This window comes from Hyperoodon ampullatus (genome assembly GCF_949752795.1).
Source record: "Hyperoodon ampullatus genome assembly, chromosome: 4".
In the NCBI taxonomy this organism is placed as follows: domain Eukaryota; kingdom Metazoa; phylum Chordata; class Mammalia; order Artiodactyla; family Ziphiidae; genus Hyperoodon; species Hyperoodon ampullatus.
This window is the reverse complement of record NC_136917.1, coordinates 133,831,558-133,858,235: the sequence shown is the minus strand read 5'-3', so window position 1 is coordinate 133,858,235 and position 26,678 is coordinate 133,831,558. Positions and strand designations below refer to the sequence as shown.

Sequence of the window (26,678 nt, the reverse complement as noted above, 5' to 3'; positions counted from 1 at the left end):
GGTATCTGAATTAGCACTGCTACCCAAGGCATACGAAAAAAGTAAAATTTAAATACACACGCCCACACTATTAAGTCAACATTTCACGTAAGAGAGTTTTAAAACCTTGAGATTCACTTATAAAGTGTTCATCTCCTAACTTACCTACTACTGCACTTTCTCTTGCCATGGAAACAGGTGCAGCTTTCAATACCCCCTTTCCTTTTAAGAACTTGCCCTATTTGTTATTTTCATTTTCCATCAACAGTGTTCAGTCATGGGCATGGTGAAGTCCCCATTTGGAGGTACAAATAAGAATTTTGTAAAGCTAATTTGCCATCCTTCCCCACTACAACTATTGAGGCATATGAGAGGAAAGAGCAGAGGCCCAGAGAAAGAGCACACATAAAGAAATAACAAATTTTTATAGCCATATAGGTTTTATTTCAAAGGTGGATACATTGGCATTGACAATTAAAAAGGAAAAGATGGGGGCTTCCCTGGTGGTGCAGTGGCTGAGAGTCCAGGCAGACACGGGTTCGTGCCCCGGTCCGGGAAGATCCCACATGCCGTGGAGCGGCTGGGCCCGTGAGCCATGGCTGCTGAGCCTGCACGTCCGGAGCCTGTGCTCCGCAACGGGAGAGGCCACAACAGTGAGAGGCCCGCGTACCGCAAAAAAAAAAAAAAAAAAAGGAACAGATGTATTTCCAAACTGTTCCTACTTTAATAATTAGAGATAAGGTACTGACCGTATCATGGTGGAATTACCTGTATTTGCGAGCAGATGACTCTGCCGACCAGGTTCATTAATTTCCTATGAAATAGCTATAGGAAACTCCTCAGGGCCTAGAGCTGCTGGTGGGGAGGACACTCTGAACATGAAAGAGTCTTCTGCAGTCCAGCCTGTATTTTCGTGGTCTACATGCTAGTATCATACCAGCGGCTCACTCACCTGGCCAGATAGTAAGAAAAATCAGCCCCTGGTTTGAGGGCTAATACGAGAATTAACGTATATCCTAATTGGAGGAGATACATGTCTTTTCAGGGTTTACTCTACCCCTCCTCAAACTACTGCACATTTCCATGCAAATTCAGGAACATTAAAAGTGTGCTGGGGCTTCCCTGGTGGCGCAGTGGTTGAGAGTCTGCCTGCCGATGCAGGGGACATGGGATCGTGCCCCGGTCTGGGAGGATCCCGCGTGCCGCGGAGCGGCTGGGCCCGTGGGCCATGGCCGCTGGGCCTGCGCGTCTGGAGCCTGTGCTCCGCAACGGGAGAGGCCACAACGGTGAGAGGCCCGCGTACCGCAAAAAAAGTGTGCTAACTTATTGGTCAAACCTAAGTGATTCTATTACCAAAATGATCTACTTATCAGAGAAAGAAAAGTACATTGATTCTGAGATGACTAATGCCTAAGATATATACATTATAAAAAGTTTATAATGAACCTTCACTTCCATGTCAGCATCACAACTACCAGCTTCCAACCAATCTTGCTTCATATGTACTCCTACCCACGTTTCTGCCCAAGAGATTATTTTGAAGCAAATCACAGACATCATATCATTTCATCTGTAAATGCTTGAGTATTAGTAAAAGATGACTTTTTTCAAATATTCAGTTAGTGTAGTGTTCAAATATCTCTGGTGGTCTAGTACATGTCTTTTTTTTTTTTTTTTTTTAACATAGTTGCTTTGAGTCAGGATCCTAAATCCACACCTCACATTTGTTTGGTACTTCTCATTGGTTTCTTTTAATCTATAGGTTCCCTTTCTTTACTTTTTTTCTTCTACTTTATTTGCTGAAGAACTTGGGTTATTTGTCTTTTGAGTTTCCTACATTCTGGATTTTGCTGATTGCATCCATATGGCGTTGTTTAGCATGTTCCTCTGGTCCCTGTATTTCCTATATACCACCGGTTAAATCTAGAGGCTTAACAAGAATCAGGTTCAATTTTTTGGTAAGAATGTTTTACATGTTGTATTGTATATTTCCTCTTGCATTGCATTGCAAGGCAAAATAATGCTGGGCTGCTTCTCTTTTGGATGTGTTACAATTGATAAGTGGCTTCAAGTGCTGCCAGATTGATCCAACTATCTTAAAGTTCCCCATAAGCCTATCAACTAATAGTTTTACATACTCATTGATACAATTGCCTAAACTCATTATTTTTGCAGTGGCAAAACACTGATATTATTTATCTTATCATTCCTTCTTCATTCTTATCTGTAATTCTTCTATTTATAAAGAACTTTCCCTTATCAGCTATTTGGTTGCACAGTACATGCAGGAAAGACAGGATAAGTGTTTGATTTTTTCCCTTTATATATCATTTTTCAGAAGATGAGTCCCCTGGCTCCAATCTCCAAACATTGTTCTCTTTGTTTGTTTAAGAATCATCAACTCATGAATTTTAATATATGATGTATTTCATTCCACTGCAAGTATTATTTTCATTGATTTTCAAACTGCCCCACCTGGCTTAAGATATTTTTCAAGATGTAATCCAAGTCCCTAGTGCCTGTGGCCTATCAATGTCCTTTTTATCTCATCGGATGGAGATGGGTTCTACCCAGTGTTGTGTTGTCCAGATACCATGTGGGCAGTCCCTCAACAGCAGTGATTGAATGTTCTAAAACTGCAACCACAGAAGGGAAGGCTAGAGAGAAAATATTCGACCCTTAATCCTATAGGTCACATCTTTTTCTGACCTGCTCTCTGTTATAATATCTGAACGTACAGGTAGGTTCTGCCGAAATACTTGAGTGTCCACGTCAAATGTGCCGAGGATAAATTATCACATAATTTAGAGAGAAGTTGAGTTTGTTTCATCAGCCAGTATCAGAAATGTGGCCCTTCATATCCACAGGTTCCTTATCCACAGATTCAACCGACCGTGGATCAAAAATATTTGGAAAAAAAATTCCATAAAGTTCCAAAAAGCAAAACTGGAATTTGCCACATGCTGGTAAGGATTTACATAGCGTTTATATTGTATTAGATATTGTAAGTAATCTAGAAATGATTTAAAGTATACAGAAGGATGTGTGTAGGCTATATGCAAATACTATTCCATTTTACATACAGGACTTCAGCATCCTCGGATATTGGTACCCATGGCAGTGGGGGAGGAGGGGGCGGTTGTCCTGGAACCAATCTCCTGCATATATGTAGCGATGACTGTACTGTATTAATTAACAGAGGTTTGGTGATGCATTACTCTGACTCTCTGCTTGTTACAGTGGATGTATCTAGAACCAGAAAGGCTTTTGACTAGTGAGTTTCATGGAAGAAAAGATCTATGTTCCTAGAGTGGCCAAAACTGTTGTTGAGGAGATTTTTTGTTTCTTATCCTATTCAAGGATAAAGCAAGGAAGTGCTGTCACTTGGGGATTTTAAGTAGGGAGAAGAATATATCATCTCTCAATATTTCCTAATAGAAAAAGCAAGGTCACTCGTGAGAAATTGGAGTTTCTCCAAAGATAGTAATTTCTGGTACTAACTAGTAACTTAATTCCCCAGAAACTCCTGGGGAATAAAGTCAGTTTTATTTAGTAAATCTACCATTTCTATTCCTAGCTTAAGATTTATGACAAAAGATCAATCATAAATATATTCCTCCTCCAGGAAGCGGGTGACTGTGCCATGGATTTCAGACCAGAGGATGGTTCCTTAAAGGTTCCCATTATGCTTAAGAGTCATAATATTATAAGGCAAAAGAGACCCAGTTTCTTAATATTAAAATAACAGAGTCTATTAACCAGGAGGGAAGATTTTCTTGGATGCAGGTCATTGGTGCCCATTGCTCCTTTGGTGTTAAGTGAAAATTAGCTTCCCTAAAAAAATATAACAAGTTATTAGAATAATCTAAGGTCTTCTGATATCTACTGTAAGGAGAATGATTGTCCCAGGGAAAGAATGGTTCTCATAGATGGGAAGAGTGGTGGAAGGTCAGAAATCTTCTGAAGGAAGTAACTGGGGGAGAGTCTTAAACATAGTTTTGTATTTCAGGAGCCTAGTGGAGGAGAGGTCTGTTTTAGGTTCTATTTTCGAAAAGTCATTTTAAGAGTGAGAAATTGTGGAAAACAAAGTGACTTATTTTACATGGGAGAGTGTGAGAGAGAAATGAATTAGATTCACCTTGAGCGTCTGAGCTTAAAGACCAGATAGCAGGTAACTGAAAGTGCTGAGCTAGAAGTCAAAGGGAGTAAGGGCGCCTTTGGAATGTCAACTTGCCAGTCATGCCCTGAAAGAGGTTTGAGGTGAGTAGAGTCTCTAATGTTTAGAAAACAGCTTTAACTTCACCAGCTTTAAGAGTCAGGTTTTATGGGGGTGGGGGGTGGTGGGGGTGGTGTGTGTGTGTGTGTGTGTGTGTGTGTGTGTGTGTGTGTGTGTGTGTGTGTGTGTGTGTGTGTGTGTACTGGGAGAGGTCCAGGAAAGGGAAAATAATAAGACCAAGACTTTATGGGAAAAAAGTATAGGTTCTCAGAGAAGATTAGGAATTATTTGTTACCTTAAATAGAAGGCAGCCTTAGCAACAACTTCCAACAGCTCTGCGTATTTCCACTGTGTTAAATATAGACAGATAAGCCACTCAGCAGAATACCTGGGCTCTGGGACTAAGGAGAGGGGAGGGGGTGTTTTTATTTCCTATGGATTTAGATTAGCTCAGATATTTTCTCTTTTACAGAGTCTTTCTGGAATGTCATTAGCAATTCAATGGTGCAGAATTCCAATGTAGAATGAAAAACAGAAAATTAGAAAAATCACCATTTGGCAACCAACTAGTAATAAATGCCTCAGGCAAGAATCCTAAAATGGCTGCTAAAACTAGTGAGCTAAATTGTGATGAGAAACAGGATATTTAGATAGTTCTAAAGTATCTCCTCACAGATTCTTATAGAATTCAAAGGGGAAAATACAACCTTCACAGTGGAGAAACCTAAAGGACAGCAGTTGACCAACTGATGAAAGAAATCACCATCAGTGACAGGGCAAAGCGAGCACCAGTGCCTCCTGACAGGAAGCTCTGGGAAGAACCCAGCCTCTCTCATGGCTTTCCCGCCCCAAATGCATAACGTGAATTATGAGGAAACATCAGATAAAACCAAACTGAGAGACTTCCTACAAATCACTGGCCTGTTCTCTTCAGTAAACTGGCCTGTTCTCTTCAGTGTCACAAAAGTCAACAGGACTGCGGAATGGATCCAGATTAAAAGAGACAAAAGGCTCCTGAGAACTAAATGCTATGGTTTATGCTATGGGTTTTTCCTGTGCTATAGAGGACATTCACTGAAACAACTTGTGAAATTTGACTAAGGTCTATAGATTATAAAATAGCATTGTATCAGTGTTAATTTCATGCTTCTGAAAATTATACTGTGGTTATATAACAGAATGGCCCCTTGTTTTTAGGAACTATACAGAGCTAAATATAAATGTACTAAATATAGAGGTAAATAAATATATTACTAAATACAGTAGTAAGGGGGCATCATGTTTGCAACTGGCTCTCAAAATTTCAAGTTGTGTGTGTGTGTGTAGGGAGAATGATAAAGCTAAGGTAGATAAAAGGCAGTAAACGCTAAAATTTGGTGAATATGGATGAAGAGTATAAGAGAATTTTTTGTATTCTTTTGCGACTGTTCTGAGTCTGAAATTATTTCAAAATAAAAAGTTAAAATAATTTTAAAAAGTAAATCCCATGGTGTTTTACTATACCAACTTCAAGAATGGACCAATAGTCCCTTTTCTCTGATGACTCAGTACATGCAGAATGGGAGAAGGAACCCACAAATGCCTTGGGCACTATGAAATCAAGAAGTGGTTACTGCCTATCCCAATATGGTCCACCCCTCACCACCTCCAGCTTAGTCCATTTCTCTAGGACTTTAATGAGGCTGTATTCCTACCTGACTTATGAATGGGTGGATATGTGGTTCCAAGTCCTAGACCTTCTCAGAGTAGTGCTTTTACTAGAAGGGATAATATGATAACATCCCTTGGATCATCCCTTGATTCCTATAGAACCACAAAGAAAAACATTTGTCTGAGGCTAAAGAGACATATTTGGCTCTCAGATGGCCAGGGACCCTATTGACTTTTGTGTGATGGGTCAAAGTTTACAGCTGAGAGGCTACTGAGATGCTCAGAGAAGTTGGGATTCCAGGTCATTCTGATGCTGAAAGCTCAGCCTCTCTGCACTGGTGCCGAAATGAATCTCAGAGACAGAGTTTTGGGTGAAGCAGAAAAGAATAGCTTTACTGCTTTGCCAGGCAAAGGGGGACCCAGTGGGCTCCTGCCCTCAAAAACAGTGTGTCCCAACCTGGGAGGATTTGATGAAGAGTTTTATAGCAGTAGTTCAAGCATGGGGTTGCTGACAGGATTAGGGTGTGTGCAGGGCCTGTGATGCCTTAATCTTGTCTCAGGTGGTCTCCTAATCTGGATGAGCTTCTCTGGTCCCTTTAATCTGGCCTCAGGTGGTTTCTTAGCTGCTACTCCCCTGATTAGCAATTGTTCGAATCTGCCCTTTGGAACTCAGGGAAGGTCATGGAGGCTGGAGTCTTGCTTACAAGAAACAGGGGGCAAAAAAGGCTTCTGTGCCCAGGGTCCCCAAGGGTCCTTCTCGGTTTCAATTCCTCTCCCTCCCCCCAGTGGCAGGGTTAGCTGGGAGCAGAGATGGGTCCAGAAGCCAGATCTTCAGACTTGTAGATAAGAGCTCTTTCTTTTTTTTTTTTTTTTTTTTTTTTTTTTTTTTTTGTGGTATGTGGGCCTCTCACTGTTGTGGCCTCTCCCGTTGCGGAGCACAGGCTCCGGACGCACAGGCTCCGGACGCACAGGCCCAGCGGCCATGGCTCACGGGCCCAGCCGCTCCGCGGCATGTGGGATCTTCCCAGACCGGGGCACGAACCCGTTTCCCCTGCATCGGCAGGCGGACTCTCAACCACTGCGCCACCAGGGAAGCCCAAGAGCTCTTTCTTTAGCGCTCATTACTGGGGCCATTTTGGCTCCAACTGCTTGAATTACTACCGTTCTTCCTCCAAGAAGGAAAAGGACATTCATTAATATAAAAATCTAAGTATAGGAGTGTAGTAGAATTTGAACCTTGGATTGATCAGACCTAAAGTCAAATACAAATGCTACCAACTGCCAGCTCTGTGGCTTTTATGCAAGTCATTTAATCTCATTGAGCCTCCATTTATGCACTAAAATATAGAATAATATCTCACTTGTAGATATGCATTTGACCTAATTGGTCTGTTGCCATATCAATGTTCAAAATGGCAGGCCTTGGGCATTTCTACGTCTTTCAAGAAAGGATCTAAGTCCTCACTAACCAATTCCTTACAGTTGGAAAGCTATACTCATTTTTATAGTGAATCATGGCATGAGAATATTAAGCAATCAGAAAGTTCTAAAATATGCCTAATAAAATAAATATTTTCCCGTAAAACAAAGGAATTTGTAGGCTGGAATCCTGGCACATAGTTCAGAAGCTTACTTCCAGTTGCTTTGTAAATGAGTATTAGTTCACCATTCTACGTTTGGCATTTCAATAAATATTTGTTTAATGAATAAATAAACTACTTGAAAAGTACTTTACAAAATTTAATTATAAAGTATACATTTACATCATGAAGCAGTAGAAATAAGGCAATCCAAGACATTTCTTACCCATTTGTTTAACAAAAACACACTGACAATACCTAACTTTAATTGTGCCCTAAATAATATGCCAGGCACTCTGCTAGGCACATTATGTAACTCATTTTATTTAATTTTGTTTTAGGCAAGAATCGTTGTGTCCATTGACATATTTTAAAAAAACCTGAGGCTCAGAAAATTTAAATAATTCACTCTAGCCAATAGGTGCAAGAACCCAGTTTTTAATCTAGTCCTGTGTGACTCCAGAGTTCATACTTTTTCCACTGCACTGTACCTATGTGTGGAAAGCTCAGTGAGACTGTGGTTGACCAGAAATTCACAAGACATGCTCTCCAACCCCAAGGAGTCTAGTAATGGGGAAAGTCAGTTGGTAGGTATGACTAGGGCAGACAAATGCCATTGTAGTCTGGCCTGTCTAGGCCACAGTCACTATTGGCCAGAGCTTTTAAGGATCCAAAGAAATAGCTCCACATATTGTATCTATTACAAATGGCAAGTTAAGGGAAGGTTGTATTCCAGTTCTTCACAACTGCCATTGTAGATCAGGTAGACTTTCTCACAGGACATTGAGGGAAAGAGGGTAGGAATGAGGGGAAAGGAGTTTCCACCTGGCTCCAGGCTGAGGACAATTCCTGTCTAAAAGTACATGTGGTCAGAACTGAGTGTTGGAGAATAAACTTGTCAAGCTTGGCCAAAAGCCAGGGCTAGAAAGCTCTGGATTATATCTTCATTCCAGGGGTCTTTCTAAATATAGCCCTCCATAATCCTGATAAGAAAACCAGAACATGAGTCCTTTACACTGATCTATACCAGAGCGGGGCCTAAAAGTCAATCACAGCTTTGAAACTCCCACTGGAGAAGAGAGTAACCAAATTATCTTAGAGTCAACTGGGTGAACACCAATTGTACTGAATTTATGGATGATGCCCTAGTCTTTTTCAATATGAATTTTCAACTGGGTGAAAAGGGAGGGAGCACGCAGTCCACTCGCTTGATTCTCCACATGATGGCTTTGCCAAAGGGCCAAAGTCTCTAGCAGGACAATAATTGGCCAGAAGGAGCAAGGGAAAGAGAGCTGGCCAAAAAAATCTCTATCTTGGGCAGATAATCATGGGGAAAGGAGACAGTTCAAAAAGCCAAACAGTTCAAAAAGATAAAGTCTCTGAGGTTCCGTGTAGGTTAACCGAAAAGTCCTAAAGGCTAAGGTTTGGAAAGCAACAAGCTCCTGTGCTCCTGAATGATGAGCTCAGAGAAATGACTCCTTTCTATGTGCCCTTTCTTGTTTCCACGAGGACTGGTACCATCATGTTTGCAGAGAGCAGCCGGGCCTGGAGAGTTCAAGGTTCCCAGAAGAGGTTAGAAGTCCGGGGCAGTCCAGCAAACCACAGATTAGAGGGTGCCCAGGTATCAGGCTAAACACAATGGGACTGGGGTAAGTCCCAGGAATAATTCCCCTTAGTGGAAATGGATAGAAGAGGCATTTTAGGAAACTTAAGTTCCTAAATGGTGATATCTGGAAATCTCCAGCTAGAAATGGGCAATTGAAAACCAGGTCCAAATAATTATCCATGCCCCTCCATACTGGGTCAGTCTCTGCATAAAAATATTAGAACAAAAAGCTTTTCAAGGAGCCTAGCAATATATCCACCTACAGCCCTACCTGGCAGAGAGGTCCAAATCCACATTTATATGAAAGTAGATATAGATTCTCATAGGCCTTATACCATTACAAGCATGGAGCTTTTAAAAAACTACCAAGTGAGATCATTTAAGAGGTGATTCATTATAAAAGCATATGGGACACCTTGCTTTTGTTATATATGAATGTAGTAGGCTAAAAATGTCCACCAAAGATATCAGGTCTGAATCCCTTGAACCTGTGAATGTTACCTTACATGCCAAAGACTTTGCAGATGTGATTAAGTTAAGGTTCCTAAGATTGGAAGAGTATCCTGGATTATCCAGGTGGGCCCTGACTGCAATCACATACATCCTTACAAGAGGGAGGCAGAGAGATACACGATACAGACAGAAAAGGAGAAGGCGACGTGACCATGGAGGCAGACATTGGCATGATGGGGCCACATGCCAGGAAATGCTGGCAGCTACCAAAAGCTGGAAGAGGGAAGAAGGAAGAAGGAGTTCTCCCCTAGAGCCTCCAGAGGGAGCATGGCCCTGCTGACACCTTGATTTCAGCCCAGTGAAATGGAGTTCCAACTTCTGGCCTCCAGAACCGTGAGATAGTAAATTGCTGCTGTTTTAAGCCACCAAGTTTGTGGTAATTTATTACAGCAGCCTTAGGAAATTACTACAAGGAGCAAGGATAAACCACACTCACTGAAATGGGATTTGGTTCTATCTGCTTTTTCAAAGAAAGAGCCAACAGTTTAAGAGAAAGAAACATTGTTGGGTATTCAAAGCCATTGGACTAGGACACATCAGCCAATTTTGTCTGAACAATGAATAGGTGACTAAGTGACAGTGCAATACAATAATTTCTACACATGGAGAAATATGCTAGCACATAATTCAGTGAACCGTAAGGGCCAAAACAAAACTGCCAAAACACAAACCTAGTGGAAAATGTTCAAAATGACTACTGAGTGTAGTTGCCATTGAGCTTGTCACTGAAGAGACCCCAAGAAAGCGGGGACGTGGGGCAGAAGTGATCACTAACACAAAGAAACGTGTCCTTCTCTGTTCAGCAAAGTAAAGGGCCAAAGTTTAGTGATCCCATTGCACTCTCCATTAAGTTGTAATAAATCAGCTTCTGTCCTATGGGAAATGTGTTTGCAATTTCTTAAAATGTACGTGTTGTCTTCAGAGTCTAGAAGAGGAGGTAATTAGACAAAATTCATAACCCAGAGTCGATTATATTATTTTCTAAATGTGACCCTGGAAACCTATATCTGTGTTGCAGCAGCAGGCAGAGACGAAGATGGATGATCTACCCACAACAGCACAATGGCTAAAATGCAATTACTGGCTTTATGGAAAAGCAAAAAGGCCAGGCGTCATAAACCTCAAAACCAGAACACTTTGCTTTTTAATGATTCTAAATTATCTAAACAAGTGCTGATATGAAAATCACTCAATTAGTCTTGTGCTCTACAAGGAAGAGATTAGTGCTTTAGAGAATTCAATGTATGTGCTTTGTTCATACATTCTTTGAAATGAACAATAATTTCTCTAAATTTGTAAAAAGCTTTCATTTCATTTTAAAATTTGATGATTCACCTTCTCTGTGTATTTGTATGTTTAATTCTTCAGGATATAAGATTTTCAGCACAAGTTTTTGTGGTTTAGCTTTTTCCCTTTTAGGCAGATGTAATATTATGGTGAAAAACAAGATGTTACGTGTTTATCTTGGTAGGTTGATATGGTATGGTTTGAAAATCATGAATTTATTCCAGGATAAGAAAGTATTTTGAGCTATAACATAACAAATGTTTTCCCCACAATTACTTTGCTAAAGGATGCTATTAAGCATAGTGGAGAACATCTAGATTTCTTTCACAAGCTACAACCATCCAGAGCCACTGATTAAAATGGTCATTTTTGACAGAAGCAGACTCATAGGCAGACAGAAAAGACTTGTGGTTGCCAAGGGGAAGTGGGGGAGGGAGAAGGATGGACTGGGAGTTTGGGGTTGGTAGATGCAAACTATTACATTTAGAACAGATAAACAAGATCCTAATGTATAGCACAGGGAACTATATTGAATATTCTGTGATAAATCATAATGGAAAAGAATATAAAAAAGAATGTATATATGTGTACAACTGAGTCACTTTGCTGTACAGCAGAGATTGGTGCAATGCTGTAAATCAACTATACTTCAATAAGAAAAATAATTATGATTAAATATGAAAACAGCTATAGCGGAAAAAAACAAAAACAAAAAAATGGTCATTTTTGTTTATCCATCAAAAGCAAAAAAGGGTGTAGGTTTTATGTGCAAATGGTATGATGTTTTTGCCTCCCCCAGCTGAGGGTGGTAGAGAGCTGGAAAGACTTTAGTCCTTTAAGGTACAGGTATGAAAAAGGACTCAACCATCAGGTGCCTCAAGCACTCTCCCCCTTGGACACTTAGCACGTTATGGGCTGGAACTGACTCTTGAAATTAGAAAAACTGATCTAGAAAGCTAAAAAGCAATTGAAGCCATTTGATTACATGAGCATGGCTGAACAGCTCTGAGCACCTTTTACAATGAAAATTGTTTCCTCTGTTAATATCTCTTCTCACCAACTAGACTAAAGAGGACTAGTCAAAGCACATAATATGTGTTCAATAAATGTCCTTGGTAAGTAATTTCAGAAAAAATGTCTTCATCATCTTCACTGCCTCCAAAACCTGTCCCACCCTTTCTTTTACTTCCCCAAATGTTCTGGAGCTGCTGGGGAGGAAACTGAGCCATCATAAAATGGCTGAGAGTTTGATCAAGGTCCTGTTTGACACAGGCCATAAAACTGCAGATTTTAGGAAAAGATTCACATTCCATTTGCATGTGAAGAAGGAGACAGGACCTGAAAAGAGGAAAGTCAGGGAGATAATAAGTTTCTTCTTCTTCCCAAGTCACAAATTAAAATGTGCCTTCTGAACACACAAGCTAAACGGAATTGGAATGCCTTCAGGTGAACACCAATTGTACTGAATTTATGGATGATGCCCTAGTCTTTTTCAAAATGAATTTTCTGCTTTACTGTTTTCTAATTTTATTTTTACAATAAGCGTGTGATATGTTGGTACTCAAAAAACCACACACACTAAAAGAGCCAGAGTTAGCATTTGCGTTTATATCCTTGCAGAGTTTCCTCTGCACTTTCTCCTCTCCCCACATGACTGATGTTCTTCATGACTATGGAAGTGGAAGGGAAAGACAGGGTATTTCAATGAAATTTATTCATAGAAGTTTAGAAATTTAGCCAAACGTATCCTGCAAAAGCACCTCAACTTTGTACAGCAGCTCTCAGCTGCTCTGGTGAGCCGTCCTGTCACTGGGTCTTCCTTGCTCTGACCCTCTGGGGTGGGATATTTGGAGCTGCCCCAGCCCCAGGCCTCATTGTGTCTCCAGCCTGTGCTCGGCCCCAGGATGAAGTACTGCTGAATCCAGGCACGAGGCCACCTGACATTTTCCTCAGCCACCTCCTCTCCTCATCACTCAAGGAAATGTATTCCAGAACGCCAGGGACTCTCCAACAAAAGGGAAACAGTAAGCAGGTTACAGGGTGAAGTAAATGTCATTTTCTTCTAATGACCTCATTTCCATTCATAAAATCACTGCAGCACATTAGGGTAAACACAGCAGCCAATTCCAGTGTCCCAGAAAATTGCCTGCCCCGTGAAACTAGTCCTTTGGCTACTATGAGAGGAAAGGAACTTCTCACATTTTCAAGGGCAAAAAGATAATCACAGCAGCCTTAGCTACTATTTATTTAGCATCTGCTACATGTGGGGCTGTGTGCTAAACGTTTTGTATTCACTTTCTCTGTTAATTCATTACGGCCAAGAGGAAAGTAGTCGAGACCCTGAGTTCAAATCCTGACTCTGCCACTTCTCAGCTGTGTAGCGGCGGGTGAGTCGCTTAACTTCCCTGTGCTTTAGGATCCAAGCCTGTAAAGTGACATAATGAGTGGTATAGAACAAAGCTTAGAATGGCGCCTGGGACATGCGGAATGTTCAAAACGATTTCAGTTGTCATTACTACTATTTTCCCCCTTTTACAGATGAGGAAACTGAGGATTAAAAGATATGTCATTTGCCATAACTCACAGAGTTAATCCAGATCTTCCGACCTTAGAGGCCAAGGCACTGTCCTCAGTCATCCATGGTCAGCAGTGGATCAAACAGCAGCAACAGGGCGCCCAATTCCTAAATTATATTCTCTCTCCACACTCACACACCAAAGGCAGAGAGCGTGGGCTGCCGTGCTGAATTCCTACAGACTCGAAACATATCTTAGACGCTGCTTTGGGGAGACAGGAATTGTCACATCCAGGAGTGCACTTGCATAAACGGCCTGATACACAGTCTGATGCCTCGTATACCACAAAAGGCGCTCTCCTCTGTCCCCTGAGTGAAAGCACTGGGCCAGGCCGCTGGCACGGCATGCTTTGGAGAGGAAAGGGCTGTGTGTGGTGAGAAGGGCTGCTTTCCTGGTCCACTCGAGGAGGAGAACACACTCCTCTCTCCCCACGCCTGACTTGTGACATCGCCCAGGCTGTGCCTCCACACTGGAGCCTGCCCCTGCCTCCACGAGGACCGACAGTGGGTTCTAATGCCCCTCATCCCAGACACCCCTCTGCAGGCCCTTTACAGCCCTGAGCCCCAAGGCAACACATCACCCACAGACTACCACCTGCCATTGATGATATGTTTTCTTGACTCGCCTCTTGGTTCGTAAAGTAGAAGGAATAATGAGCGGAAAAATAAAACCTTAAAATCATTGGATTCCAATCAATCAAGACTTTGCCTGCCCTGTGACCTTATAACTAGCTAGGGGCTTTAATTCCTGCTGACAAATGTGTTGTCTGTGAGGGCGGTTTGTTTTTACAGGAAAATGTACTCAATGTATCATAAACTATTTTGTGATTGCCAGGCTAGCCCACCGTGGTGGACTGTTCTATTGTTTCAGTGTCTCCTCCCTATGAGATGGTTCTCCTTCCCTAAACCACTGACACCAGGCTTGCTCACGTGACATTCTTTAGTCAATGAGACGTGAGCACAGTGATACATGGCACTTCCGAGCATAAACGTGTGGAGTTGTCGCATGCTTCCACCATCACTTCTTTTCCCCCTGCTGCAAATACAGCAATGCCCAAGAGAGGGGTTGCTCCTTCAGTGTGGACCCTGGAATAAGGGACAGATGTGACCCGCAGCTAACCCACAGGCCATGTACAACATACGTGAGAAATAAGCTTTTGCTGTTGTAAGCCATTGAGACTGGGGAGTTGTTTGGTACTGCAGCATAACCTAGTGGATCTCGGCTACCATATCCACTAAAGCCTATTTAGACCATATTAATCTAAAATATTATATATTTGCAATGAAAAGTAGTGGAAACTAATGCTTGAAATGATCATCATCAAAAAATATATATTTTTTAAAGAACTAGGGCTAGACGTAAGGCATCTTAATATGACTGACATCATTCTTGCTCGTATTCAAAATGTAAGCTGAACCTGGGCAGGTTTTGATGCCTTTGGGCATATTAAGCCCCCACACACAATGTACTTTTCACCCTAATCCCTATTTTCTTCCTCCAGAGTTCATCTGTGAACTAGAGAATTTATACTTCCTCTTTTCAGTGTCACTTTCAGAACTTATGCTAACCTCATGATCTGTTCCCTTAAATGCACCCCAGACAAAGGCAATAGCAAAGCAAAAGCTCAATTCAATTCTGCCACATCACCCTGGAGAAAAATGGTTCAACAGTTAAAGGGCAGACATGTGGTTTACTCTGGCTATTTCCTCTAAACTTGACTTTGGATATTTTATTCCTTAGTCATGTAAAGCTATAGACAGATCAGCTATCAGCTCCCTGTACACACAGTTTAAGAATGGAAAAAGAAAGCTGAATGGCAAGCAAGAAAAGTTATATGCAAGAAGATGGTTTGGAAACATAGACATTTAGAAAATGAAATCACACAGAAGCAAACATGACCAGTCAGATTCCTAGGATGCAAAAGTAAAAAAAAAAAAAAAAAAAAATCAAAAGACTTGAAGGCTTATGCATTTAAAAGAGGGCATGTGGATGGTGGTAGTGGTAAAGCACCAGTGAAGTTGGAAACAGATGGCTCTGGGTGCAGCTTAAATACACACCCTCTCCTTACATATGCACATATTTATATAAACACAACAATACATGAAATTATGTATATAATTTTACATATTAAGCATAAATGGACAGACATATCCTGTAGGATTTACTCCTGCAACTCTGCTTTGGGTTTCCTTTTAAATTCATCTCTAGTGATAAAAGGATCCCTTCTTATTTATTAGACACAGCGTTTGAATTTGCTTGGTGCTTTCTGACAATTGTGTTCCATCCTGTGCTCACTACAAAGTGTCCGGTTTTAAAACCAGCACAGCGGGAATGAGTAACTGCCTGGGCAAACGGGCACGTCTGCTTGGCTTCACAGGATGAGGACAAGCGAGGGGTCCGCCCTGCAGAGACGCCCAACCCTGCCCAGCTGCACGGACAGATGTCAGGACTCAGCAGATGCTGCGTAAACATGGAAACATCCTCTGTGCTGTTGTCAGAATTGACTCGCACCAACCTCCCGAGTCTAGGGGAACTTAACAACTGTAAAGGTTATAGTTCTGTTTCCTGCACTGTCCACATCATTGGTCACAGCTCTCAGGTCACGAGCTGAAAGGGGCTTCATGGAACCTAAGTGAAGATTGAAACATGCATGTAAGTATAAAGCATATGAAGGCTATGGTTAATGAAATGATCTTTACAGACCCCTGAAAACTGGAAAACACATAGTTATGTATGGGGGGCTGGCTAGCTCGAACTTGAAATTGGGCTATGAGGGGCCAACAGATCCATGCACCTGCTGTTTGTGGATGTACTTTGCTACGGGGGCCAGAGATGAAGGAGGAAAATCCCATGAAAAGAGCCCCTCGGCCCCCGCAGTCCTGCATGTCTAACTGATCTCGAGAGAAAGAAGGCAAGGCCAGGCGAGTGACACCCAGCTCGGCTCTGAGCACAGGAAGGGGGCGCCGGCTAAACTTGGGAGAACAGATGCATCCTGGCCTGACAGTGGCTGCAGGTGCTCAATGGAGTGTCCATCTGTGGATGCCTGGGGGAGAGGTTGGCTCTGAAACAAATGGTAGCGGTCTCCAGAGGAGCCCCCAGATGTGCAGTTTGCATGGACAACGTGGGGAGGGAAGGGCCTGTGTGGATGTTAAGGAAAGAAGAACCAGTGAGTGGTCAGTGTGCTAATGTGACCTCATTGATAACTAAGGGCCAGAGGGACTTGGGGACATTCAGGTTAGCGCAGTGCTTCTCAAATACTCTAGTGAAGGATCAGTGTTTCCCACCAAATCCATTGTGGATCAATAATTTTATAAAATACAATAAAATGTCGCAACAATGTCAAATTGCTATAAAATTTTCTAAAGACCTCCTTTCACTTCCCATTCTTATCAGTTCACAGACTAGAGGTCCATGGACCACAATTTGAGGAATATAGGGCTAGAGTTTCTATCACTTTACTTTGCATGGGTTTAGGGAATATCCCCAACCTGATAAGATGGCAGATCTGAGAGAGATTTACAGTCATCCTGGCCCAGAATCTCACCTTCTCTTTTCTGTTTTAGCCCTTGCTAAAGGGCTTTAGCATTAGGTCTTGCACAGGGGCCTTGCACTAGCTCTTGGAGTCCGCACTTTATAAGTTGTCTATGAAGTTGAGCCAATCACCCAATAATAACTAAGCCTCCTAAATGACATTCATTTTGCTTTCCTGACTCAACCATTATAGCCTTGGAGAGTGAGGGCCACTGACTGCAGTATTTAAACCACATTAGGTACTTAAAGGCAGGACCTTGACTACAGCTAATACACGAGGAAGCCAGTTTTCAGTAAGATTTTCAAACATGCAAAGATTGTTCTGAGCCTTTAATTTAGAGGCTCCCTTTAAAATACCTGACAACAAAACCAAAAATAACAAGTGGGACTACATCTACTCAGCAAAGGAAACCATCAACAAAATGAAAAGGCAACCTATGGAATGGGAGAAAATATTTGCAAACCAATATCTGATAAAGCGTTAATATCCAAAATATACAAGGATCTCATACAACTTAGTAGCAAAAAACCCCAAATAACCCAATTTTAAAATGGGCAAATGACTTAAATAGGCATTTTTTCCAAAGAAGACTTACGAATAGGCAACAGGCACATGAAAAGGTGCTCATCAACGCTAATCATCAGGGAAATGCAAGTCAAAACCACAATGAGATATCACCTCACACCTGTTAAGATGTCCATTATCAAAAAGACATGAAAGAACAAATGCTAGTGAGGGATGTGAAGAAAAGGGAACCCTTGCACACTGTTGGTGGGAATGTAAATTGGTGCAGCGATATAGAAAATAGTATGGAGGTTTCTCAAGAAATTAAAAGTAGAACTACCATATGATCCAGACATCCCACTTCTGGGTATATATTCAAAGGAAACAAAATGATTATCTCAAAGAGAAATCTGTACTCCCATGTTTATTGCAGCATCACTCAAAATAGTCAAGGTATGGAAACAACCTAAATGTCAATCAGTGGATGAATGGATCAAGAAAATGTTGTAAAATGTGATACACACACACACACACACACACACACACACACACGATGGAATATTATTCAGCCTTAAAAAAGAAGGAAATCTTGTCATTTGCAACAACATGGATGAAGCTAGAGGGCACCAGGCTAAGTGAGACAAGCCAGACAGAGAAAGACAAATACTGCATGGTATTACTTATATGTGGAATCTTAAAAAAAAAAAAGTCAAACTCATGAAAACAGAGATTGGAAAGTGGTTGCCACAGGGCTGGGGGTGAAGGAAATGAGAGTTTGCTAAAAGGGTATAAACTTTCAGTTTTAAGATAAATAAGGTCTGAGGATCTAATGTATAACATGGTGATTATAGTTAACATTGTATAATTGAAATTTGCGAAGAGAGTAGAACTGAAAAGAAAAAAGTATGTGAAGTGATGAATGTATTCATTAACTGGATGGGGGGAATCTTTTCATAATGTATACATAAATCATCAGGTTGTATATTTCAGGTATCTTACAATTTTATTTGTGAATTATACCTCTATAAAGCTGAAAAACAAAAGATAAAATAAAATAAAATACCGGAGCTCTTGAGATAGGCACTAGGTCCTGGGGCTCCTGAGGGGTAGGCAGGAGTACCTGGACATATCAGCCTCAGGAACACAGTTCTGCCCCAGATTCAGGACTGCCTTGGTACAACCTTTGTTGTCACACACAAAGATGCTTTAACTCCCTCCCACATTTCTCTTAGTTCTTGCTACTGAAAGTTTTGCAGTCACTGCCACCTTCTAGCTTCTGCAGCTGGGGACCCAGGATGTGAGGTCAGCCCGGGGAGGCCAAGAGGAATTATTCTGTATGCTTAGTCAACATTACAGAAAGTCGTAACTGAGGCCCACTCTCTGCTGCCTGCCAAGGTGGCCCCCATCCTGTCAAGTGGATTATACCTCTTTTGTGTGCAGTTTCTGGGCTCCCCAGCATCCAACTTCTCATCTTCAGTTGTGATTTGCAACTCTTCCCCAACGTGCCTTCTTAACTATTTCCTTCTTATAAAGGACTCAACTTTTCATTTATTCCTTCACCTCAAGGATTACCTTTGGCAGGTGTGTGTGGGGGGGGGGGGTAGGTGGGAGGGACTCTTTCAAAGAATCATTTCATTATCTTATTTAGCCTTTTGGGGTAGAGGCCACCAGAGATGTTCCAGGCCAAGAGTACTTTTCTCTCAGCCAGGCTATATTAACCCCTCATTCCCTTGTCGAGCTTCCTAACCCAGAAGAGTGTCTAGTTGCTAGTCAGCAGTCACCTGGAGCATGCTCAGTCAGAAAGGCTAGCTGGCCCCATGTTGCCACTGCTCCATGAGCATCTCTTGCCGTCAGCCCAGTTCACCAAGAGCCATCATTCCCACCGCCGCCACCCCATCTCCTTTCATCCAAGCATTGATACTTTCATCCATGAGCTTCAAGCACTTAATTTGGGAAAGGGTTCACGAAGGTCCCACCTAAATCTATATTCCACAGAAGAACTGTCCTACAAGGAGTGTGGTAATAAAAGGACTCTAACCATATCTGTTTGGCAAGCTGTCACTCCATATGTAACTCTTGGAGATTTGAAGAGCAAATCAGCGTTAAAGACTCTAAGTCTTGGAGTAAAGACATCTTTTTCACCCTTCTTTTAAGTACACCTATTGTGTTTATTTCATGAAAAACAACCACCACCATAACAGCAAGAGTTTCATGGTCACCAGGCTAGGAGGTCTTGTGCATCTCTTTTTTTTGGCGGTACACGGGCCTGTCACTGTTGTGGCCTCTCCCGTTGCGGAGCACAGGCTCCGGACACGCAGGATCAGAGGCCATGGCTCATGGGCCCAGCTGCTCAGCGGCATGTGGGATCTTCCCGGACCGGGGTACGAACCCGCGTCCCCTGCATCGGCAGGCGGACTCTCAACCACTGCGCCACCAGGGAAGCCCATGTGCATCTCTTCAACAGACATTATCAAGTGCCTTGTATGTGACAAGCCCTAGAATAAGGAGTAGAGATATACCAGGAAATAGCACAAACACAGTCCTGCCTTTTCTTTCAGATGTCATGGTAATCCTAAGAAGTATGTATTTGTTTCCTCATCACTAAGAAGGGATGATAAGGCTCGGAGAGGTTAAGCAACTTGCCTAATGGTCAAACATAGGTCTCACTGACTCTGAAATGAGTATTATTAAAAAGTTGACACTATATTGCCTACACTATATTACTTTGAGCTCAGTGCTGAAATGATATCTGAGTTAGGAAATGTGAGGAATCATGCAAGAAATCTGAGAGATTCTGCTCTCCACCTTCCAGACACAGCCTGCCTCTTCCCTGGGCTTCACATCTGGACACATCTTATGCTGTCCTCTCGGGTATGCTCACCCCTGTTTGTTGTCACCCATCGTAATGCTACTCACTCTGCAGGGGCAGCCTAAGACCCATCTGGCCAACAAGATCTCCCTCACCACTGCAGTCTATGGGAAATTTTCCTCCCCTGAACTCAAGTAGCTCACCCAGTCTGCGCCCTCACTGGACGTTTAGCGTAATATATTTTGCATGATTAGTGTACTCTCGAATATAAGTCTCTTATTTCCCTACTTAGTAAGCCTTTATTTTTTTCCTTGAAGATTGACAATCTTTTCTTATAGCTCTCGGTTATCTCCTGCTAAGCCTTACAATATTCAATCCAGTGTTTCAACACCATCTGACTAAAAGGTTTTATAAATCTCTGCTCTCTCTTTAGCGATATGCTGTGACTTCCTTCTGCTTTCTTCTCTCCCTCAATTCCCACCATGGAGGACAGATGGCCCATTGGTGAGACATGATTCCCTCTGTATCATAACCAAACCCCAAGGGGATTGAAGTCACACAGTTTGCTATGAATACCCTTCACTAATCGGTTACTTAACTCTAGGTCTGTGTAAGCTTACATTCTAGACTAGTTTGACAAAGCTCTCAAGGTCAACCCTTCCTCAACACTCTATGTACAAGAGCCAAGTACAACTTGGATACACAGAAAGACTAGGACCTAATGCCATAGTTTGTTCCAAAATGCCATCACTAAAGATAAACACATTCAATGGTGGCATTCAAGGTGAAAAAAATTGGTTACAAAATTCCTTTCTGGGGAATAAATTTTCCTGAAAGAAACAGAATATAAACACACACACGCATACACACAAATATATATGCACATATATATGTATGTATGTGTATTTATGTGTGTATATATACAAAATAACAAAATGAAAATACACATCGAGTGAATTTCTTTTCTTAGTTCACACGCGCAAGAAGTTTGTTTAGAACTATAGTTCTTCCTGCTTTAAAATAACTGAGCTAAAGAGTGACTCTCAAATTTGGCAGGGCATACGAGCTATGACTAACCTTGAAACATTCACCCACTAAGTATCCTTATCACTACCTTGTCTAACGCTACAAATTCTTACAAGTCTAGAGCCAGGGCCACTTTTTAGGGCAGTATATGCAAAGGAGGTAGTATCATGGCCACGGGCTGCTGGGCTGGTGGGGAAAGCCCAATGGGCATGGGATCACTGAGGGTGAAAAAAAAGTTGGCTAATTCTGGGTTGCAGTATTTCCATAACCCAAGAGAGTAAAACACACAAAATTTCCGTATAATCATTTTTGTTTATTAAATTGCTATGTATCTTTTCCTGGTTGTGTATATCAATCCATCAATAACATTAAGAAGGAGACAAACTAAATAGCCACCATGATGGTCTCATTCTCAGGGAACTGATATTCTAAAATAGAGGCAGCCCTGGAACACAGGCACGTACAGAAAGGGCAGGAGCTGTGATCTGAGCACAGGGTTTGGGGTTGGCATCGGCACTCGGTCTTGGGGCTTAGGATTCCTATTAGTTACATGACTTTGAACCTGTCCAAGCCTCAGTGTTTTTTATGTGCCAAATAGAGATGATCAAAACTTGATCACAGGGCTTCCCTGGTGGCGCAGTGGTTGAGAGTCCGCCTGCCGATGCAGGGGACGCGGGCTCGTGCCCCGGTCCGGGAAGATCCCACATGCCGCGGAGCGGCTGGGTCCGTGAGCCATGGCCGCTGAGCCTGCGCATCCGGAGCCTGTGCTCCGCAACGGGAGAGGCCACAGCAGTGAGAGGCCTGCGTACCGCAAAAAAAAAAAAAAAAAAAAAAACAAAAAACTTGATCACATTATTTTGTTTAAATCCTTCTCACAACTCAGTTCAGTAGATAAAAAATATCAAACACTATAAAAACATAAATATTAATAGTATTTGAATATCTATTCTAGAATAGGAATAGATTTTCTCCTATTATAGTTCTATCAAATCCATAGCTCTATAAAAAGGAATAGATTTTCCCTGATATTTCAGAACATACAGGTCAACTCAAGTCTGACAAGAGCAGCAACAGTGGACAGCTGACAGCTGGAGTCACCCCAGAGGTGGGACACAGAGTGCCTCCCATCCCCCCCGCCAAGGGGCTGGCTAATAGATGAGGGCGGCAGAGGTCACTCAGGGTCTGCTCCCAGCAGGACCTGACATGGGGGGTCCTGAGGGAAGAAGATTGGGGCATCTGTCATCATCATCCCTGCAGCTTCACACAGCATCAGGGACCAACATCCTGGGGAAGCTGCTGGGCCATGGGCCAGACTGAGCAAGGCTCAACTGTGTCCTGGAGAGAGGATGAGATGTGGTCTTCAGAACCATGTCCACACCTACGAATTCTGATGCAGAACAGAGGGGGCCACTGATACTTGGGGATGTTAGGGTAGGAAGAATGCCAAGAACAACTGGACCAAGTGACCCATAGTGTCCATCCCATCTCTAAAATCTGTGGCTCTATTGTTCTCATTCCACACCCATCCAACCTCAGATCAAATGTAAGGACCACCTGATGGAAACATACAATAAAAATCCATTTTCCTTCCTACTGGCCAGGAGCTGGAGTTGGAAATAAGTCACAGTCTGGGGATAAAAGGCGACACAGAAACCAAGAATAACAGACCTAATGAGCTAGAGGGAGCTGGAAAATGAAACAGCTCACTTTGGAATCTGAGGATAACGTGCAAGTTCCAGTGGAGCGTTCTTGGATACAGGATACGGGGAGGCCAGGGCAGGGCAGATGCAGCGCATGTTGGGAAGGGAAATGAGATGGTGGCTCAGGGCTGAGTCCAAATATTAAACACAGGGCTAAGAAAACTATATGTTTTGCATAGTTCCACAAAGGTGACAACACATTTTTCTTGCTAAACTAATATTCAGTAAAGCAGGTGCCAGAAACTCAAAACTTTCTAAGCTGTAGCGGCTCCCCTTTAATCTAATAAAACTGTCTTCAATTACTAAACCAGAGTTTAGCCAGAATAGATGAAAGGTATTTAATCTTTTGCAGCAACCAGATTTACTCTGATTTTAGACCCTCTTTTTAATAGATTGCTGTATTTTTCAGAATTTTAGGGTGCAGTAGTTTGCTTATTTTTGAAAACACTAAATGGCACCCTAATTGCCTTGAAAAACCCAATAGAAGAATCACACTTATCCTCAGAGAAAAATTATGGAACATAAAAAGGCTTCAGAAGGGCTTCCCTGGTGGCGCAGTGGTTGAGAGTCCACCTGCCGATGTGGGGGACACGGGTTCGTGCCCCGGTCCGGGAAGATCCCACGTGCCACAGAGCGGCTGGGCCTGTGAGCCATGGCCGCGAGAGGCCACAGCGGTGAGAGGCCCACGTACTGCAAAAAAAAAAAGGCTTCAGAAGAAAAGAATCTGGGTTAACATATTTTCAACTGGATTTTGATAAGATTTCTTTTTGTGAGCTCAAATGCTTAAAGCACCTAAAAATTTCAAAATTTCTCCTTAAAATTCTTGTCTTTTTTTTTTAAGTTACAAACAGTAACCTTTTTCTCTAGGGTTACAATAGAGGTATGTAAGCTTTATCTATTTCCTGGTTGCATAGCCAAGTTATATCATCTCTTTAAGCCACAAATTCTGCCAACTGACTGTGAATATATCACCTATTTTGCATAGATGTAAGGATTAAAAGACTAGTACAATGCTAGCCCCATGGATCTCAGTCCTGGCTGTACTTCAGAACCACCTGGGACTTAAAAAAATAATGATGGCCAGGACCCATTCCAAAGACTCCCATTCAATTGGTGTATGGTGAGGCTGAGACACTGGTATTTTTTAAATCTTCCCAGAGCTTGAGAACAACTGGCTAGAGTAACCATGGAGGGGCCATAATTAATAAAATGATTAGTGTCTTTTTCCATCTATACTTGACTGAAAATGCGTATCAGTTAAACAAGTTACAATGCACAGGTTTTTTTTTAAACTGAAATATAAAATTTTATTATTTCCTGTGCCGTCTACCTCAGTGCTTTTTTTGGGAAATAAGTTTTAATTTTTTTTCCTCCTTTTTTATTACCCCTGCCATTGGCCAAATCTTTTTCTATTCCTGCAGTGAGGGTACTGAGCCAGAGATGCTACCTTAGATCTTTCCATTCTTGGCAAAAAGCAGTCCAAAGGCTTCAGGGCCCCGAAGCAGGAACTCAGTGAAATCCTGATGGTCCCCCTGATACACAGCGTTTTATATTCAGAAATGAAAACCCCAAGATCTAGATGGTCAGGACAGAGCCTGGCTCTCCTGCTTCTTTAAGGACCCTAAGGAGAGAGCAGGAAGAAAGCGCACATGGAACATAAAGATTCCTCCCCGCATTGCCCTTCACCAACACGCCCTCTTCTGAGGAACGGGAGATAGGAAAGAGAGGGGTGGGGGAGACCCAGCCTTGCTTTTGCGAAATTCCTGCAAAGAGACAATTCTTTCTGGGACTTTGTAACTGTTGTTGATATCACTCTATAGTAAAAGATGATACTTTATACCACTCAGGTAGAACTCTCTAAATAAATTGAAAAACACTTAAACCCAAACACCCAATGAAGTTAAAATCTTACCTGGAAAGATGCTCAGTCCTCTGTTTACTTCTAAGCTAATGATCAGAGCTCGAGCTGTGATACTAAAAATTTGTCGTGGTGCAAAGTTCAAACCATCAGTAACCTGAAAATTAAAGCCTCCTGACATTGCTCCTTTAAAAGAAGAAATGACATTCTGGTCAATTTGGTTGTTTTGCAAAAGCCACCCACTTTCACCTTCTCTCCCACCTGATCCCCCTGCAAAGTGACCCCTATCAATTTGAGAGTATGTTAATAGTCACTGAGCTCACCAAATCAAATATTGCCAAAACACAAAGTTAAAAGAACATCAATAAAGCTCTAAAATGCATATTCCTGCCTCACCCCCTCCTGAGAGAAATAAAAGAAAGCAAAGATGTGACCTCTAAGAAATTTTTTAAAAATTTTAAAACATGTTCATCACCTGCATTTTATTATTTTGGCATCAATTTATACCAATAAAAGTAATACATGCATGCAATGTACACACACACACACACAGCCCTTAGCAATTTCTGAACTACTGATAACACTTGATAATAAGAAAAATGAAAACTAGAGGGAAGTAAATAACACTTAGCCCCTCCCCCCAAATAATTTCCCATTATTCATCTATTTCAAACTAGCTGTTTTCTGCTAAGAGGGGAAAGAGAAAAGTGGAGAAAGACTCTGCCCCAGTTTTGTTAAATTCCTGCAAGAAGAGAATTCTACTCCCATACTTCTGTCAAGGGATCAATTAGTGATACCAGAAAAGTTATAAATTAACTTATGTGCGAAACAGAAGTTGAGTCGGACCCCCTATTGATCCTGTTCCCGGGAGTGCTTTACCAATCTGACTCCCAAAGCACCAGGCAAGATCACCACGCAGACAGCCTGATGATCACAGTCCCCCCACCCTTTGAAATTGTTCATCCAGCAGTAAATCTGCAGGCCCACAGGTCTCTGCATCATGTAATGGGTAGAAATGCCCTCTTTGTTGCCCTCCGGGACATGTGGCAGGGAACAAAGGAGGCATGGTTCACTCTGCAATTACCTACTACTCCCGTAATAACATGATTTAATAAAGGGCTGGTTGATGGCTTAACGGTCTCTCAAGGCTCTGTTATCTAAGCAAACCCAGGGAGTTCTGATTCCTCACCAAAAAAAGGTTACAGCCTTTAAAATTTTTTTCCAAAACACTCGAGTCATATTTTTAAAAACAGCAAAAAAAAAAAAAAAAAAAAAAACCCACAAAAAAACAGAGAAAGAGAATAATTCTGGGTCTGCCTAATTCAGAGCAGAGGCCCACAACGAAATGTTATTTTTCTTTGTCTGCTCGTTTTGACTAGAAACAGCACTTTGAAAATTGTATTTAATTAAATGTGAAATTAGGGAGAGAATGCTTTCTGCCATTAGGCACTTTGAACATTTCATGAATCTGGAAACAAAACAGAAATGGAATCGGAAGGAATTATATCAAAACAAATACTAGAATAGTGTACTGGGTATGCCCTAACTATCATACTAATTATGACCAAAGAGGGGGAAGGAGGGAAACATGAAAGCAGCTGTGACCTGTGGATTTTCTATTGTACAACCTCAGATCTTCCTGACTTGACTGTACTTTCAGAAGGGCAACCTGAAATCACTTAGCTCCTCCACTTCTCAGCTCTATCGACCTACTTAGGTTGCTCTGTGGAATAATGAATTAGATTAATGGCAGAGTACTTTGCAAATATAAATGCTAAGAGAGACTAATTAAACCTAAGCCTTTGTTTGGGGCTGCTGATGGACAGATGTAGCAGGGAGAAC

General features: G+C 41.9%; 1 protein-coding gene across 1 annotated transcript in view; it reads right to left on the bottom strand.

Moving 5' to 3' along the window:
- The window catches only part of LOC307051301 (chondroitin sulfate proteoglycan 4-like), a gene marked incomplete at both ends in the record, with an annotated part of 65,944 nt that overhangs the window by 2,162 nt on the left and 37,104 nt on the right, over positions 1-26,678 (bottom strand). Inside the window, 5 exon segments of the mRNA XM_079701609.1 lie at positions 748-793; positions 797-904; positions 15,703-15,942; positions 15,944-16,035; positions 24,891-25,022. Coding sequence (XP_079557735.1) covers positions 748-793; positions 797-904; positions 15,703-15,942; positions 15,944-16,035; positions 24,891-25,022 — 618 coding nt within the window.